At 41.0% G+C, this 19,762-nt stretch overlaps 2 protein-coding genes across 2 annotated transcripts in view; one reads left to right on the plus strand and one right to left on the minus strand.

The window, feature by feature from the left end:
- tmtc3 (transmembrane O-mannosyltransferase targeting cadherins 3) overlaps positions 1 to 10,396 on the minus strand; it is a 67,646-nt gene extending 57,250 nt beyond the window's left edge. The window contains exons 1-3 of the mRNA XM_079560405.1: positions 10,267 to 10,396; positions 7,743 to 7,956; positions 5,847 to 6,065 (exon numbers count right to left, since the gene is read on the minus strand). Coding sequence (XP_079416531.1) covers positions 5,847 to 6,065; positions 7,743 to 7,931 — 408 coding nt within the window. The 5' untranslated portion in view covers positions 7,932 to 7,956; positions 10,267 to 10,396. The remainder of the gene's footprint in view (positions 1 to 5,846; positions 6,066 to 7,742; positions 7,957 to 10,266) is intronic.
- A 312-nt stretch (positions 10,397 to 10,708) lies between these two features.
- Positions 10,709 to 19,762, plus strand: part of cep290 (centrosomal protein 290) — an 87,615-nt gene continuing 78,561 nt past the window's right edge. The window contains exons 1-7 of the mRNA XM_079560397.1: positions 10,709 to 11,066; positions 12,981 to 13,058; positions 13,700 to 13,769; positions 13,846 to 13,892; positions 15,625 to 15,759; positions 17,105 to 17,158; positions 17,640 to 17,786. Coding sequence (XP_079416523.1) covers positions 10,962 to 11,066; positions 12,981 to 13,058; positions 13,700 to 13,769; positions 13,846 to 13,892; positions 15,625 to 15,759; positions 17,105 to 17,158; positions 17,640 to 17,786 — 636 coding nt within the window. The 5' untranslated portion in view covers positions 10,709 to 10,961. The remainder of the gene's footprint in view (positions 11,067 to 12,980; positions 13,059 to 13,699; positions 13,770 to 13,845; positions 13,893 to 15,624; positions 15,760 to 17,104; positions 17,159 to 17,639; positions 17,787 to 19,762) is intronic.

Raw genomic sequence — 19,762 nt, forward strand, 5'->3', positions numbered from 1 at the left:
AGCACAACATGTCACCAAGTTATAGTTATCGCATCATTGGGTGACACAATATAGTATAACACAAACACATATGGGAAAATAAAAGCACCAGAGTTCAGTTTCAGTGGTGGTTTTGCTCATTTTGGTCTTAATTTAGTCTTATTTTAACACAAATGCTTAAAACATGTACAATAGGGTGTATGTTTAAGTGAGTGGTTGGTGGTGGTGAGATGGATCGATGGCGCAGATTGACAGCCGCGCTTCTGTCAGTCTACCCCAGGGCAGCTGAGGCTACTCTCACCACCACCGAGTGTGGAGTGATGGATTTTTATAACAATAATAATAATGCATTGGTTTTATACAGTGCTTTTCTGGACACTCAAAGACGCTTTACATTGTATTATTCGTTCACTCCATACTCTGTGGTGGCAAGCTACTACTGTAGCCACAGCTGCCCTGGGGTAGACTGACGGGTAGCGAGGCAACCAGTCTGCGCCATCGGCCCCTCCGACCACCACCAACCACTCACTCACTCACTACATTCGCTAGGCTTCCTGGTGTTTCCCAAACGGTCTCCCATCCAAGTCCTGCCAGGCCCTTCCCTGCTGAGCTTCCAAGGTCTGACGGGATTGGGCAGAGCAAAGGTGGTGTGGCCACATACATTTTTTGAGGTTCGATACAGATATGAAGGCGCTTGGCCGATCGCCCCGGGGTTCAATTTTAGGCCCAGCGCTTTAACCTGTATATGCTCCCTCTTGGTGATGTCATCAGGAGACACGGAGTCACTTTCACAGTTATGCTGATGATACACAGTTATACATCTCCATGTCTCCTGATGACACCAGGCCAAAGGATGCACTTTTTAACTGCATTTTACAATCAAATCCCGGATGGCAGAAAACTTTCTCCAGCTTAACCAGGACAAAACTGAAATGTTAATCATCGGATCGGCCCTGAGGGCCAGAGAGAGAGACTTTTACCCAAACTACAGTCATCGTCTATTAATCCTTCCTCACAGGTGAAGAACCTGGGTGTGATCTTTGACTCTGAGCTGACTTTTACTCCACACATTAAGAATATCACAAAGACAGGTTTTTACCATCTAAAGAACATAGCCAGAGTCGCCCCATTCTCTCTCGGGCCAACACGGAGACGCTCATGCATGCTTTTATCACCAGTCGTATCCACTACTGTAATGCCCTGCTTTCTGGTCTTCCCAAAAAGAGGATCTCAGGTTTACAACTTTTACAAACTTCAGCAGCTCGTGTCCTGACGAAGACCAGGAGGCGGGACCACATTACACCGGTTTTAGAATCGCTGTATTGGCTCCCCGTGTGTTTCAGGATCGATTTTAAAGTTCTTTTAATGGTTTTTAAATGTCTTAATGGTCTTGGTCCTTATCATTCAGAACTGCTTTTACCTTACGAACCTTCACGGCCCCTTCGCTCCTCCGGCAGGGGCCTCCTAGTTATTCCTACAGTCAACAAAAAGACTCAATATTACGGCCCTCGCCTCTAGAACCACCTGAGGAGGAGCTCAGGGCTGCAGAGAACGTGTTTTTAAGAGCAGGCTCCTTTAGTTTAGCTTTTAACTGACTAATCTATTTATTTAATCCTAATATATAAAATATATATATGGGAGGTTGTGCCAGGCGTGTTGTTTTAAACACGGACAAGAGTGAGTGCAGTGTTTTTATTCCAGGACCTCGCCTCGTCTTATAGCAGTTCTGTTTGCACTCGATTGACAGGTGGACCAGAAATAAATGGTTCAAAGAAGACAAAGGCAAAACCACACAAGGATTGTCTGTAATGTAATGGGACAGTCCAAGTCTTGCTTCAAGGAGGTTCCAAAGAGTTTTGAACAGAAATTCACAGTGGAATTGTTTTATTCCTGCTCCCACATCTGCTCTGCACCTGTCTGACGCTTAAACTGTTCTAGTACAGACTCAATTTAGTGCAATTGGGACTAATGTATCCCCACAGCTCCACAGCGGGACAGTCCCGACGGAAACCGAGTGAGATCAAGACGCATAAACGCAGTCACGTGTGCAGAACGAAGCCCGACGATAACCGAGGAGAACACATGGAAGCGGACCTCTGTTTAATGACTGCAAACTGGAGTCAGGGGTCAGGATCATCAAAGAGGTTCAGGAAGAAGACAGGCTACATTTGGGGCTTATGTTACTTCAGGCGGACTTTAAAGAGCTAATAATCTGTTAAACTGACTTCTTCTAAGCTATTAACTGTGTCCTAATGTTGTGGCTGATGAGAAACAGGCCTGGAGACATGTTTGGACTCTTTCCTGGTTGAGTAATGCTGCATAATCCGTCTTTTAAGGTCCACACGGCTCGACCCAAACTGGTTTTGATCTTTCCAACGCTCAGTTACGCTGCGTTCTTGTGGTCTCAGGCGCGTGTTTTTTTTCCAGAAATGGGACGTCGTTGCTCATGGGTTTATCTCTCAGAAAGCGAGGATTTGGAGGTGGCAAAATTAGATAGTAATTTATCACCGATTCGTTTTCCGGTTTGGGGCAGTTCCCTCTCGAAATAACCCTTCACCACGAAACAAAGACGAAACCTAAACGTCACACTAGTGAATTTATGGTTAGTCTGGTGTTATAAGGGATTTGCCTCAGGTGCTCTGTGGAGCGGGTCACACTGTTTTTAATGCAGGCTAGCTGATACCATAGAAATGCACTAGCCTAGCACTAGCCTAGCGCCAGGAAACTCTTCAAATATAAGAACTGCATGAATTACAAAAAAAATATCCAGGAATCAGCAACACTCTGGATAACTGGGAAATGATGCCCTATGTCAAAAATCCTGAAATATCCCTTTAACAGCTTTGCCCGAGGGTAACTCAAAACCGTGTGAAAGTAGCGCCTTTGTAGATCGATCCAGTCACAGGCAAAGTTGACACGACAGGAATCGAAAAACCACATAAAATATAGTCTTAAAGGAGCAGGCCACTGTTTTTACATACTGAGATATGTTCTTACCTGAGCTTAGACGAGTTCATGTGTACCTGTCTGGTCTTCACGCGTGTCCTCAGTCACGTAAACACAGACGGCGTTTGCATTTAGCCTCTCCCTCTCTCCTCTATAGCTCCAAACCAGGTGAAGATAGAAGCTACCAAGCTCTTCCACGTTTCCTCTATTTTTACGGTTATGTGAAGTGTTACACAATAAAGTATAATTACACAAAATTAACCTCTTACCACCTGCCTAAACCAAATGCATTCTGTCCTCTTTGGCTATTATATAGGCCTGTGTAACGCCTCATTTGAAAGCTAAGACCCAGTTGTTGCTGTGTTGTCTCACCTTTATGTTTTTTTTTTCTTTTCTTTTTTTCCATTTCTGTCACATTTTTGTTGAATTTTTGTCATTTTTTTGTGACATTTTTGTTGAATTTTTGTAACTTTTTGTTGCGTTTTTGTTAAATTTTTGTAATTTTTTTGTTGCGTTTTTGTTGCGTTTTTGTTGAATTTTTGTCACTCTTGGGTTGAGTTTTTGTCACATTTTTGTCACATCTTTGTCGCGTTTACATCCTTGTTTTCTCATTTTCTGTAGCTGCTTTTGTGCTTTTTTCCCCCAAGAATCTTTTTGATTAGGGTAAAGCCAAACTGGAGAAAATGGGATCCGTTCAGGTGAGAGTTAAGAGGTTAAACAATGTGGATTTTCTAAGCGGATAAAAAGGGGAACTATATTGTAAGGCGTAATAATACCAGGAGTAGTTCGGCGTCTGCACAGTAAAGTGATGATATTAATGGGAAAACGTGGAAGAGCTTGGTAGCTTCTATCTTCACCTGGTTTGGAGCTATAGAGGAGGAGAGGCTAAATGCTAACGCCGACTGCGCTGTGTTTACGTGACTGAGGACACGCGTGAAGACCAGACAGGTACACATGAACTCGTCTAAGCTCAGGTAGAAACGGTGGCCTATTCCTTTAATTGATAATGAGTTTATAATATTTATGTGAAGATGCCGAAAATGTGCATAGTTGAGTAGAGTTGACTATACTCGCTATTTATGCAGATTTTCAGCATCTTCACATAAATATTATAAACTCATTATCAATTAAATCAGTAATACTGTTTAACCGGTTTCATAGATTAACCGCCTGCTTCACATTCAACTCACTCCTTCCCTTTTGAAGCGGCCGTTTCCAAATAGTTTGTATTTACCGGAGCCGCACTGGAAACAGAGCGACCAGCTTCTATTGAAAACGCGGCGCAGATAACCAACTCCGAGCGCACAGAGGACGCCATTGTGCGGTTATCACGGAGAGAGCCTTTCAGGGCGGCGAGGCGGAGTCCGCGACACAAACGCTGCACTCACAGACGATCTTCTGCACAGATTAGGAGGCGCGGACCATCGGACAGGCCGCGGCGATTTGTGAGGCTAATTGTCTCCATTGACTTTCTTGTGTAGATTCGAGACGAGCATCTGCGCTTCAGGGACAAATTCACTTCAGGGGGATTATTTACAAGCGCTAATTGGGTAAAGGAAGGGCCTTCGAGGAGACACAGGGAGCTTTTCCACCAATGACAACATCGGGAAGAAATGATGCGGCGCTTCTCGGGTTACTGACTTTTGCGTTCACATAGAGTGGATAAATTTATTTTACTTGCAGTCATTTAGCCCGCTTTTTCTGAAACATTGTGCAGAGAAACAGTCATTTATGCGTCCACCACTTTTTAACACTAACGAGAAAGGTGAGTTTTGTGCCTGTAGCTTACAGTGATGCCCGGGTGTCGCTGTTGAGATGGCAGAACGAAGACTTGTATTTGAAGTATATCTAAGCACTGCAATACTTGCATTTTGATCCGTGATTCTCGGTTGTAAAGAGCTCTCGCTTCATATCGAAAACTACCTATTCACGCACGATGACTACTTCTCGTGGACAAATGTCTGGGAGCGCTCTGGCTGTCTCTGGTGGTGCAAAAATGTATAACAAGTATTTTAAAGGGACTATACAGAGTTTAAAATTGTTAAAACTAAGTATTTTCCTCCCCCTACATGTTCCAGCCATGTCCTAATGTGTAGAATGAGAACAAAAATCCTGCACTGTCACTCAGAAAGCTGTTACTTCGGGTCTGAAGTGCCGTCATGCACGAGCTTAATATAGAATCTGCAGTTACACATAAGACCTGAGATGGCAGTAGTGAGTATAAACATGACCAACATGCATCTGGCCCCTTTAACCGAGCGAAATGCTTTTACTGCTTTAACCATGGACACCCCTAATGGATACAAATCAACAACTCGGCAACGACGGGAAAATATGAGGCGTGCAGCAGCAGACTAAAACATTTTTCAAAACCAAATACTGGCCCTAGTTTCTTATGAAGGAGGTGGGAATGAACGCATTTTAGGCATATCTCTCATGGTGAAGCTTCCCTTTCCAAGGGAAATTATGGTGGATTTACAGACTCCTCCGCCCCTGCTCTGACGGAGCATGTTCCTAATAAGGGCATATGGGCGGGATCTTCACTGTAGACTCAGTCCTTGCGTGAAGTGTAGTTTGGTCGTAGCTGCGCCATTAGCTCTAATGCTAACAACCTGTCAATCAAAGGCTGGCCCTCATTAGCATGCCAGATTTCTAAAATGTTTCTTACGAAAACCAGCCTGGTTTCTTTCATTGTAACTAATCCAGCGTTATCACAGGAGGAATATCCAGCTGTAAAAGGTTTAGAAAAATTAGGCACCAAGCTTTAAAGTTGTTTTAAACGTGTCTAAAGTCTCAGTCTCTAGTGTCTCAGTCTATCTTGAATTGTGCGACTTAGAGAAAAGGTTTATAAACACAGCTTCATGAATCCGTTTGCCTGTAATAAATCCGTCCTGAAGTGTTTCTGTAAAGGCCAGACTTACCGCCTCGGTGTGGATGGGGTGCACGGCGAAGAGCAGCGCAGCCACTAAACTGTGTCTGTGGTCCAGGAAGAGGCGGCAGACGCGCAGGAACAGCACACACACCAGCGCGTGCAGCAGGACGTTCAGGAGGTGGTAGGAGGCGGCGCTGAGCTCGCTGCACAGGTAGTTCAGCCTGAAGGTCAGCACGGTCAGCGGCCGGTACGACTTGTGGCTGCGCTCCTGCCACAGAAACACAATATAAGCTCTACAAATAAACCTTACTGATCCACAAAGGAAAGGGTCAGAGCTTAATAATAGTAATATCACAAACAAATTAAACAGAAAAGTACTAATGAAAAGGGTAAAAGATTCTTTTAGAAACTGACGCATATTAGCTACTTCAGGCGAGACACTGCAGGTGAATAGTGGAAAAACAATTATTTAGTGATATCGATTTGAAACTTGTTTAGAGTGTCAACAATCCACACCATTTTTCATGATATTTGTAGCACCACAGTATACTCTATGTTATAGCTATGGACACATGCTGTGGCTCGTTTGAAATAAATCAATCAAACTTTATTTATAAAGCGCTTTTCATACCGAAAGGTATTACAAAGTGCTTTACAGATTACAACATTTAAAACAATACGCCTGGCACAACCTCCCATATATATATTTTATATATTAGGACTAAATAAATAAATGTCAGTTAAAAGCTAAGCTAAAAAGCTGGGTCTTGAGCCTGCTCTTAAAAACATGAACGTTCTCTGCAGCCCTGAGCTCCTCCTCAGGTGGTTCCAGAGGCGAGGGCCGTAATATTGGAAAGACGCCTCACCGAGGGGAGACTCTAAGCTCATTGACATTGTGTGTTTTATGAAACACGATCTGATCTGATCTGATCTGATCTGATCTGATCTGATCAACAACATTGTCAACAACATTGTTGACATGTTCTGAAACACCGCGTGTTCTCAATCTCTTTTTATGGCGTGTGCATTTAAACAGCCTTGTTCTGGATTGAAGACTTTAACAGGATGTTTCTCAGTCGTCCTTGGACCGATTTTAACCATTTAAAAACTTAGAGAAATGTTAAAATCTCAACTGTTTCGATCTTTCCATGGGAAGCCGCTCTGCTATGTCAAACGAGCTCCAGAGAGCGAGAGAAGTGTCGGCTTTACAGCTGTTCGCTACACAACCCCACGCCCCCTCAGACTAACACCACGCCCCCTCAGACTAACACCACGCCCCCTCGGACCAAAAAATAGACGAAAAGAAACGCAATAATATATATAAAATGTCCAGATCCCGACTTTTCCAAGTTTTTGATCATCATTTATTTAACTTCTTTCATCACAGAGCTACCAAAATCACACATACGGTGTATTAGAGTGTCTAGTTTCGTAATTTAAAGTGAAAACATCTGTAATATACAGTATATACTGTATATATATAATCTTGCCTTGTTTTTTTGTGCTACTAAAGTGGTGACGTTGCTGCATGAGCGGAAAAAAGGAGCTTTGTGAAGCTACTTCCGAGAAATTTCCGCCTAGTACTGTGTATGGTTTGTCATTTTTATACTCTGACATGAAAACTAAGATGTAATGGGAGACAAGATAAAAATCTCCACATTGACCACTGCATGAAAAATCAATATTTCTACTTGCCGTGGTGTCTCGCCTTAATTTGGGAGTTTGTCCAAATTTACAAGGTAATAAAATATTTAAAATAAGAATAGAAATACTAGCTTTGCCTCCAAATAAGGTGCTTACTTGGGAATATTCCTGTTTTAACTACTGTACTGGGCTGAAACTAAATTGAATAATAACCACAGCTTTCCCAATTAACAGCATGCATAAAGTAATCAAGTCTTTATACAGTAGTATACTGGTAAAAAAAGCAAACATTCAAACGTACCTCCGACATGGGGGTGCCCCAGAAGTCATTGAGGAAGAGGTTTTTGAGCGGCGTGGACGGGCGCAGGTCTTTGTTGTCAAGGATGGCCGAAACGTCATCAAACACGAAGCCACAGGACAAACTGTTCCAGTAACAGCCGACCACCAGCCCCGTCAACAGGAGCACCTCTCGCCAGGACACAGCAGCCATGGCCGGGGCGAACCCTCATCGAGCACTGCGGGAGACAGACGGGGGTCAATACAAGGGAATAAACCCTGTCACAATGAAAAGAGATATTCATATTATCTCAGAAACCCCATGGCACTGACACTGTAACCCTAAGGCAGAGATCTCCAACCAGTAGATCTCCAACGCTTTCTTGGTGACTCACAACAGGCAGACGACAGTTCTTCTCACGCTTGATTCTTTTTGTTTTGAACTTGTTGGACAGAATCTGCAAACCAACGAAGAAAGTCAAGTTACATTTTAGCATAGGAGCCATTCTTTACAGCAGCTTCCATTTATTCCAAATCCATTAAACTTGTGAGTTTTGGGAGAGTTTCTGCTCGGAATTCTTTGCAGGATGTCAGAATAGCCTCCTCAGAATAGCCTCCCAGAGCTGCTGTTTGGATGAAAACTGCCTCCCACCCTCATAGATGTTTTGCTTGTTGAGGCTCCAAAGGTTCTCAATAGGGTTGAAGTCAGGGGAGGAGGGGGTCCACATCATGAGTTTCTCTCCTTTTATGCCCATAGCAGCCAGTGATGCAGAGGTTTTCTTTACAGCAGGACATGGTGCGTTGTCATGATGAAGATGATCTTCTTTGGGAAAACACGGCTCTTCTTTTTGTACCAAGGAAGACAGTGGTCAGTCAGAAACTCCACATATTTTTCAGAGGTCATTTTCACACCTTTAGGGAGCCTAAAGGGCCCGACCAGCTCTCTCACCATGATTCTGGCCCAAAACATGACTCCGCCCCCTCCTTACTGACGTCACAGCCTTGTTAGGACATGGTGGCCATTCACCAACCATCCACTACTCCATCCATCTGACCATCCAGGGTCACACGGCCTCATCAGTGAACAAGACTGTTTGAAAATGAGTCTTCATGTATTTCTGAGCCACTGCAGCCGTTTCTGCATCAGCTTCAATGAACAGTTTAGGGGAGGCCGGATAGAAGGTTTATGCACAACTGCAGCCTCTGGAGGGTCCTGCACCTTCATGTTCGGGAGACTCCAGAGGCACCAACAGCTTCAAACACCTGTCTGTTGCTTTGTAGCAGCTGTTCTCTTAATCTGATCTATTTGTCTGTGTGCTCTGAATCAGCCACAAACAGTGTGATGATTACGCTTAATTTTCATACCAAGACCAAGGCATTCAACTATTTCACGCTTTTCATCAGCAGAGAGATCCTTTTTCTTTCCCTTATTGCTTGAAAATGATGGTCTGCCTAATAATGTGGAACACCCTTTTTCAGTAGCTTTTCCCTTGCCTGGGCTTAACCTGAAAACTAATCTTCACAGGCGTCTGAGATTAATGTCAGTGATTCAAAGAGCCTGAGACACAATACCATCCATGAGTTTAATTGAAAAACTGTTTTTTTTTTTTTTTACATTTATGGCACTGAAATACAATTTGCATAATAATTTGGAACGCAGTGTACATATGTAGCTCACCACCAACGAGTGTGAAGTGAATGTAAAATTGTCTCATGTAAAGCGCTTTGTGACCATATCTGAGAAAGGCGCTATATAAATAAAGTTCTTCTTCAACTCCCACAAGTAAAAAGCTCGTAAATGTACAGAAAAAAGTTAATCATTATGTAATTTGTTGGTCAATATAAAAAAGCAATAATTGTGGCAAAGTGAAGTTACACATGCATTACAAACAACACAAAAACAGCTAAAATTCATAATCTGTTGAAGTTTTCAATACGTTATTGTCAACTATAGATGTTGAAATTGTAATAAAATAAGTTTTTTTTGTAACTTAAATGAAATCCTTGACTTTGGCCATATTATCTTCTATAGCGACACATTATGTAACCTACAGCAACAATAGCCTAAGGGCAAACCATAGCCGGATATGGCAAAGCAGATAGTTTGTCAAGTGATGATAATAAAACTAAAATATCCACTCCATTATGCATTCCATTGGATAACACAGCAATACGAAACACAACCCATCTTTTTGTAAACAGGCTGTTTTTACGGGTTTGCATTCCAAAGAAGTGCAGGACATTCTCCTCCCAACGCCTCAATGACAGCTGTCTGCACCAATCTTCAAGACAATCAAGAGAGTATTCAAACACTATGGGCACAACTTACGGATATTTAATCACCACAAAGTTCATAAACACACCCAAACCATTTGCCCACAATCTCCGCACGCCTTCCCATTTTGCAGCAAACCCAGAAAACAACACAACGTGGATAACTATGTTTTTAAAGAGAAGGTGGCTAATTTCGCGGCTAATGCTAACTAGCCCGACACCGGTTTTGTGCACTTTAAAGCACGCAAGCGCTTCAGCTTTCACGTCTGACTTACCAGGTTAATCGCACGGTGAGAGGATAGTGCGGGTCGATTCAATCCGACGCCTGGAAATATTTACCGAAGCCTAGATTGTGCTAAAAACGAAGCGGCAACATTTTTCTTTTGGAGTGAGACTACAGAGAGAGAGGAGCGTCCTAATCACTTCCGGTGCAGAGGCGAGCGCGAGAGTTGAAATGTAGCTTAGCATCGCTGTTCCCGATGAAAAACTGTCTTGTGTTCCTATGTCAGCTTGTTTTTGGTGATGGAATCGTAGTGAAACGTTTCGGGTGTGCAATTGTACCATTTAATTCGTGTTGTTTCAAATGTTTGTTGTGGTTAATTAAAGTTTTTCGCCAAAGTTTGACACCGGAAATGGTAACGTTACGCAGCAGTGGTTTCCTAGGCAGCAGCAGAAGCCCAGCCTAGCCTCCTGTCTTCTCCTCCTGTTGACAGTTTCCTTCACGGTTTTAACGGAAACTACTTATTTGGGGTGTTTTTGATCACTTTAATGATAACTTTATGTTCGTAAATATCCAACACGTGTTCCTGGGCAATGTTTGGACAGCAAATCTTCCTTTTCAGGACTTGAAATGCAGATGCTAAATTGTAAACAATGCAAAGTTACAGCTGGGATTGTGCTGCAAGATAGCTGTCAGTTTTGGACTTATTCCACTTAAACTATATCGGTTGAGTTGCTGCAATTTGCCAAAATGACTGTGACACTTGAATGGGAGAGAGTGGACAGGATTAACCCAAGAGGACTTCATGAACTTGGGAAAAAGCAGATGGATGAGATCTGTCACATGTTTACTCGGGTACGTACTATTCTACCTTGTTATGAGCGTTTTTGGCTTGGGCACGTTTCTTTGCCAATGTTTGTGCTCGTTTATTCTGTAAACAGGAGCTTTATGCACGCATGCAGATATCTATTTGTCTTTGCAGATGCTATAAATTGCTCTACCATGCTGTTTTGTAGGGTGAACGATTTTGAAGTAACTTGCGATGTGCGATACGGCTATGCAATATCGCGATAACGATATTATTACATATTTCACTAAACCATTACAACATGATATAGAAACTGTAAACTAGTTTTTCCAGCAAATTGTGACTAAACAAGACATCACTACAGACCATCTGAACTAAGTTAGTTAAAGAGACTAGATGTAAGTTGGTCATTTTATACTCACTACTGCCACCTCAGGTCTCATGCGTAACTGCAGTCTCTATATTAAGCTCGTGCATGACGGCACTTCAGACCCAAAGTATCAACTTTTTGAGCGACAGTGCAGGATTTTAGAGGCAGTTGTGGTCAGTGTTGGGGGTAACGTATTAGAAAAGTAACGAATTACAAAAATAAATTACTTTTTTCGGTAACTGAGGAACATAACATATTACTGAGACCAAATACAGGAACATATTTGTCATTACAATTCAAGTAACTCAAGTTACAGGTGCATTTTAATGTACGAATGAAAAAATGACAAACTCCCTCAAATAACATGCAACGTGCCAGATCAAGTTGGACATTTACAAAACAGAAGAGAATGGGGGAAAGCGAAGGAAAAAGAAATCTCCTTCTGCACTTTTGCTCGGTGGCATTTTTAACATTTTCAGTTTACATTTTGCCAAAAGTAACTCAAAGTAGTGAAACTCAGCTACATTTTTGAAACCGTAATATATAATACAAACTTTTTACATTTTTAAAGCTGTAATCACTAATATAAAGTATATTACCATTTTTAAGTAACTTGCCCAACACTGGTTGTGGTGAACAGGTCTGGGCTCATTCTACACATTAGGACATGACTGGAACATGTAGGGGGAGGAAAATACTTTTAAAGGGGGGGGTATTATGCAAAATCGACTTTTTCAAGCTTTACATCATGTTATTATGTCATTCCCTCATTAAAAACATGCCTGAAGTGTTGCCTTGGCACATTCACGTATTTTTGAGTAACCTGTAAAAACTCTGGAGGTTTGCCTGAGTCCTCCTAGGAACGCCCCCACCTCCTGGAGACGCCTCCGAGCTTTCGTCACCAGCCGAGTAACCAACCACTGCTCCTCAGCAGAACCCCCTCCCCACTGAGGCCACAGACAGCGTGTGGAGGGGGCGTGTCGGAAAGGCTCAGAGGTTCTTAAAGAGACAGAGGCCTATTTCAAGACATTCACTACAGCCATTTTGAGAGAGCAATTTTATACAAGGCAGTTATTCTAATTTACTGCATTTACAGACCAACAGAAGGTTTCGTCATCAATCATTGTAGTGTGATATAGACTGGTGCTATGTGATTGAAAAAAGCATAATACCCCCTCTTTAACATTTTTAAACTGCGTATAGTCCCTTTAATGTTTAATCCCGCCTTAAACAAGTTCATTTTCTCCAGTTCAGCTTTAACCAAGATTTGTAGGCATGTGAAAGCTAAGACCTACAAAACTCATTTAAACAGATCTTTTTCCTTGTGTTTTGTCACTTTGTTGCCACTTTTCTATTACTCTTCTGTCATGTTTTTGTCACACTTTTGGTTCCCCTTTATTGTCGCTATTATGTTGCTAGTTTTTAAGCCAGACTGGAGAAAATGTGCTCGATACAGGTGGGGTTAAGAGGTAAACTAAACATGAACTTTACCACTACTACTGTTTGGAATTCTTTCTGTGATTGTGTTTGTAAAATTCAGTAAAAATGAAGTTACGAGACTTGAATTGAATGTAATGATTTGTTTTCACAGACAGAGGATTGGCAGGTCACAGACAAGCCTCCAGAGAAGATCACACACGTTCTCCAGGTGTTTCAAACTCTGCTCAAGGTAAAGGCATCTGTAGTCCAGCAGGGGTGGACCGAGACATGAGAACGAGATGAGAATTTGTCATAATAGATAAAGATGAAATATTTCCTTTTAATGAACAGTTTAACGAAATTAAAATCTATTTAAAAGTGTAAACAAATATGTAAACATAAGTGGGTAATTATAACTAACTAAACTAACTAAATATTCCTTTAAGCCGTCTTCTATTTATTTTACTGTGTTTGGATGCAGCGCAAATAAAGGAAAAGCAACACAATTAATAAAGCAACAACAATACAAGATTAAAGAGTGAGGGAAAAGCAACAAAAAAGTAACAAAACTGATGAAAAAGTGACAAAAACACATCAAATACCCCCGAAAAAAACATGACAAAAAAGCAACAATAACACAGCAAAAAAACCACGAAATGCCACAAAAAAATCCACGAGAAATCCACGAAAGAGTAGCCAAAACACAACAAAAAAAAACTACGAAAACACAACAAAAATGTTTAAAAAATGCGCTGAAAAAGCGGCAAAAAAGTTAGCTTTCAAATGAGGCGGGACACAAGCCTATAGGCGGGAAACTCTAGTTGAGAAGCTACAAAACAACTAACAAATACAGTTATCTTTTTGGTCAAAGTGTTTTTTTTTTCTTTCCAGATCAAGGGAAAAGAAGTTGATCAGATCGACCAGTTCATTGATAAAACCGTTGAGGAGCACGCAGAACAAGGTGGGTTTAGACAAAAAAATAATAATAATGATTGTTTAAACATATTTTGGAAACATTCACCTTTTTGTTTTCCTAGAGAAAGAACTGAAGGCTGAGATTGAACGACTGAAACAAGAACTTAAGGTAAAAGGAAGCAGTTTTTTCGTTTTATATAAATTATCATTACATTTGTCATTATTTCAATAGACTGTTTGTTCTTTTGGTGAGACAGAAAGGTTTGTTTACTAGTTTCGATCACTTCCTGAATCCAAACAGTTGAGAGTTCCATAAATAAACACAACAAATAAACAAAGTTTTATCTGAATCTCCTGCTGAAATAACAACAGATAAAAGGCCCCAAACTGGTATATAGCTCACCATTTCACCAGGTAAAATGAAGTTATTTTTTATATTTAGAATAATTTCATAGTGTATAACTTCATAGTGTATGGAGAAAAACAGATAATTAATGTCAGAAAAGCATTACTAAAGAAAAAAAAGAAAATCTAGAGTAAATGTAATATTTCTGAGTGATCAGATGTTTATAAAGAACCATGTAGTCAGCTCTACAGCAGGTTAAAATTAGGTAAATCTTATCATAGAGAATAGGGCTAAAGCGATGACATCATCACTTAACAAACCTATGGGAAATGAGTCAAAATTCTATGGAACACATACCTCTATCTGTCATTTCCTGTCAGTAGCTTAAAAATTCAAATAAAAATGACTTTTCTGCCCAACATTTCTACAATAAAATTGCTGCTTCACTGAAATAAAATTATAATTATTACAAACAACTGATGTTAAATAAAAAAAGCATAAAAACCTGTCATATGCGCTTTAACACTTAACCAAACCGTGTCCAGCTTAACCAATAGCAGGACGTCTAAAGCCGCGCACTGATTGGCTGAAAATCCCTAAGAAGCTTATGCGGCTAATTCCCCCGTACTCCACAAGCAGCTCTGCCTTTTCCACGTCAACATTACTACTGTCCATTCAGGAAGGCAGTTCATACAGGAGATTTTATTCTTATTCTATGATTTAAAACTACTTAAAAACAGCACTACTTAATTTGCCTTGACCCAATGTTGGAGCCACTGAAGAAACGCTTTTAAAAGGTGACATTTTGATTTCCCTGTAGTTATTACCACATGAGTAAGAATATGGAATAGTTTGCCAATAGAAGTTACAAGAGAAATTGAAGAGTGTAAAAGTATCAAGCATTTTAAAAGGAAATACCATGGTGAATATTATTGTTTGTTGATTTTACTGCAGGAGAACCAACATGGAAATATTTGGTGTTTTCTGCAAGCTCTTATGTTTATGTGGAGACCGCGATAAAGACATGTTTGAGATTAGTATCTTGTACCTGCAAAAAGCATAATGGCCTCCCTTTAACCCCTTAACCCTTGCCTGAACCGAGCACAGTACGGCTTTACCCAAATCTAAAAGCTTCTTGAAAATAGCGTTGAAACAGCGGCAAAAATAAGTCAAAAACAAGAATGAAAACGCAACAAAAAAGAACAAAAACGTGACAATAAACATCTAAAAAGTGTCAAAAAACGTGACAATGAACGTCAATATATAATTTAAAAATTGTAACAAAACAAAAGTAGCAAAAAGTCTCTACACAGCAACAACGAGAGTAAAAATCATAGTTCCGTTTTGTTGGTCTTAGCGTTTAAATGAGGCATTAGTACATTGGCCTATAGTTTGAAAGCTCCAGTCGAAAAGCTTTTAGATTTGGGTAAAACTGGAGAAAAAGCACTTGGATAAGGCTAAGGTTAAATCTGCTTTAGTCCCGTTGGAAGAGGAAGTTGTTGTTTGAGTTTGGTAGAAATGTTCTCATGTTGTGGTGTCCCTGTGATGGTTCCAGTTCCCCGGGACAGGAGCTCAGCGCAGGAGTCTCCCCCTGGAGTTCAGGCACCTGGAGTCTCAGCTGGAGCAGAGGGAGAGAGAGGCCTCAGAGCTGCGAGAAGAGATGGGCCGAGAGCGCCAACTCAACGCCGAGGTAACCCCACGACCAGGAGAAGGTTCTGCTGAACGGACCCGTCTGTAAACCGCAACGTAATGTTCTTTCTGAGAGGCAAGGAAAGGCATTAAAGGTCATTAATGGTCAAGCAAAGGTCCGGAGCATACAGGGTTAATGTACGGTTATATAGGGAGATTTTAGCCTTTATTAAAACCAATAATACTTGTGATGCTTTGAAAATAATGCATTAAAGGCATCCTGTTATCAGGACAGTTTGTCAGAATGTGAACATATTATCAACAACATGTTGACAGTGCAGTGCTCCTTCTCTCTCCTCTCTGAGCCCGGCTTGGACTTTAGTCCTGGTTTATTTAATCACTGCTATTTTTTGTAGAAAACGATCAGTGGAATTATTTGTACTTAGCGCAGTAGTTACCGCTTTGCTGCAGAGAGGGAGAAAGACCACGCAGCTGGTCACCTGAAGGGATTCAGAAGAGTTCAGATCCATGGTTCAGATCCGGACTGAGATCCGCCATTCAGGAACCTCTGTAGAACAGATGTGTTTTTTATTAAAAAACTCAATTTGAGATTTTGTTTCCCCCCCCCCCCCCTCCATTTGAAACAAAATAACTGCGAACTATAAATATATTTTTAAAATATATATTTATTGTTTTTAATAAAGGTGCACCAACATAAACAAAATTGCAAAGGCAAAACCTTTCTCTAACTGAAAAGTCACTGAGCAACAAAGATTGTTAAACATCCAAATTATTCATGCTGTATTTGGATTGAGGGAACTGAGGCACATTTGTTCAGAGCAGAGAGCTCAAAACAGAAAAAGAAAAACATCTAAAAAATAGTTTTTTTTTTAGAAAATATGAATTGATTTGACTTTGACCAACTCGATTTTTAAATCAAATAGTTTTTTTCCCAGCCCAAGACCTCTGCGCCACACGCACGTGAGCGACACATGTCTTCCTCTCTCTACAAGGCTGAAGACTCCATGGCAGGGATTTACTGATGGACGGGGGACAGTCACTTGCATCATGTTAAAAGCTTCACATCTGGAGCAAAGACTTGAAACGTTCGTCACAGCAAATGTGTTTTTGTCTTGCAGCTAATGGCGAACACTCCTGTCCTGATTTGTGCAAGACACGGCTAATCCCTTTGGGTCATAGTGAAAGAGGAAGAAATAATAAATGCTAATGAATTTGTTTTCATGTCAGTGGTGCAGTCGTTTCTTGGCCTTATTAAAAACTCTTGGCTCCTCTCTGTGCCCAGGTGTGCTCAGGGCTGACTTTTCACACACACAACATGGAGCGGTATTTGTGAATGGTTTTTCAAAGCCCTAATCCAGTCTTCTTTCACTGGTTGTTTGTTGCAGTTGCTGACTCGTGCGGAGGACGCTGAGGCCAAAGTGCAAAAGCTGAAACGAGAGGTGAGTATCCACACTTAAAGGAGACACAGTTTCCTGCAAAATCAACTTTTTGGATCTTTAAATCATGTTACAATGTTGTTCCTTCATCAAAAACAGACATTTCACTTCATTCACACAGTTTTGAATTATCCAGGATTAAATGTTATATTGACAGGTTTCTTCCTTTATTGTCTGTTTTCTGGTTGGCTTCAAAAAATCTTTTCTTCTTTCTCTCCACTTAAGATTAAAAAACTTAAGAGAGAGGTAAGGTTCAGCTGATTTGTAGCTGGTATGTCCTAGCAATTATGCCCCAAAGTAGAATTCTCCAAGTATTTCATCTTTAGTCTATAGTAGTACTGCCCCTTAGGAGAAGTTGTGATTCATGTGCAGAAGTTTGAATCTGAATTAAATGGATGTCCTGTCCTACCCTGCCCTGCCCTGCCCTGCCCCGCCCTGCCCTGCCCTGCCCTGCCCTGTCCTCTTCTGTTCTGTTCTCCGTCAGAATGAGCAGCTGACGCAGGACGTGAACTTCTATCGGGCTGAACTCGACGCCAAAGAGCCGACTCCGTCCAGAGACCAGAGCGCGGAGGTCCAGAAGAAACTGACCGAGGCCAACAGGCACCTGTACCAGTGTCTGGACGACCTACAGGTACAACACACCGAGCCAGATGTTTACATACACTATATGAGAATACATATTAGGGCTGCTCGACTATTGAAAAAATAATAATCACGATTATTTTTGTCATAATTGAAATCACGATTATTCAAACGATTATTTGTTGCCTTTAAAAAAAAGTCTATCTTTATTTTATTTATTTATTAATCAAAACACTACACTACACTTTATGTTTTCTGGACAGTCATAAAAATACAAATGATTTCAAGTACGCCTTGATTAAAGAGAGGTCCCTGTTTCACACCTGCCCCCTGCTGGCCAGCCCTCACACCTGCACAAGTAAACTAAGCAGTGCGGCCTGATGACATCATCACACAGCGCCGTTTGTTTTTATGTCAGACAAAAGCTTGAGCCATGGCACGAGAAAAGCGAAGGGAAAATAATCCCAGCGGCCTGAAATAACGCAAGTTTATGCTAGTTTTGTAATTGTTTGCTGTTGTAATCGAAATCGTAATCGAATTTAGATTAATCGCACAGCCCTAATACACATGTGCATTTATCTCTTGGTGTCTGTTTTATGTTATATACGTTTTCTGTCATTTTATATATATTATATTTTATGTAAAGAGTCATTTTGCAAAGATGTTTAGTGGTCCTGGGTTCAAGTCCCACCTGGACGGAGCCTTTCTGTGTGGAGTTTGCATGTTCTCCCCGTGTCTGTGTAGGTTTCCTCCAGGGTACTCCGGTTTCACCTACCACTTAAAACATGTACAATAGGCCAGGATGAATGAGAGTGTGTTTGAGAGTGCACATGGGGGACGAGTCGACGACGGATGGAAATTATCCCAAGGCTACAATTTGGTGTGGCTCGTTTACATGCATGAGATGTATGTATGTTCATTAACACATTGAGGCCGCGCTGTTTTGGGGATTTAGCTGTTGAGTGCCAACAATCCAGACCGTTTTTCATGATATTTGTAGCACCACAACATATTCTATGTTATATCTATGGACACATGCTGTGGCTCGTTTGAAAGGTGAGACTCTAAGCTCTCCATAGGTGAAAACAGTTTAAATCCAAAGCTAAACAGAGGCTAGTTTGGATCAAAATCACTGTTTTTTTCTAGATTCGGAGATAACGGGGGTTTTATGAAACACTGTCCTTTCTGATTAACTCCTCTCTCCTCTCTGACACTAACGTTATGTGAAGAGGCAAATGCCTAAATATATTAGTTTGAAGTCAGTTTTCAACAACAACACTTGGACCGTTTAAAAACTCAGAGAAATGTTAAAATCTCAACTTTTTTGATCTTTCCATGTGAAGCTGCTCTGCTTTGTCAGAGAGCGAGAGAGAAGTGTCGGCTTTACAGCTGTTCACTACACAACACCACGCCCCCTCGGACCAAAAAAAAGACGAAAAGAAACGCAATAATATATACAGTGGGGAAAAAAAGTATTTGGTCAGTTTCACATAGACATTCTATTGGATTTTGGCCAAATACTTTTTTTCCCCACTGTATGTCCAGATCGTGACTTTTCATACGTTTCTGATCATCATTTATTTCCCTTCAGTTCATAACAGAGCTACCAAAATCACATATAAGGTGCATTAGGTGTATTAATTAAGAAAACCTGCAAAAACAAGTTTTTCCATTTTTTGGCACTCAATGTGTTAATATGCACTGTCCCGGTAAATCATGGTTGAAATTGGGATCTTAAAGGTGTATTCCGCAACTTTTTAAGAGGAAAAGAAAGGCTTGATACTTGTGCATAATTGAGTGGCCTCTACAACTCTCCAGGATCAATTGTTTTGTAGGTTTTATGGTGAGAGGATCCGCCAGCAGTGAAAACTACTGATACTAGAAACTCCAAACACAATTGATCCTGGAGCATCATAGAGTCACATAATGCACAACGCGTAATGCACCTTTAAAAAAACCTTCAAAATATTGTTAAGTCCAAAGCGGGAGAGTTTGGATAACGTTTTTCAAGGAGCTACTACAGTG

Source organism: Gobius niger (genome assembly GCF_951799975.1).
Source record: "Gobius niger genome assembly, chromosome: 7".
NCBI classification, from domain to species: domain Eukaryota; kingdom Metazoa; phylum Chordata; class Actinopteri; order Gobiiformes; family Gobiidae; genus Gobius; species Gobius niger.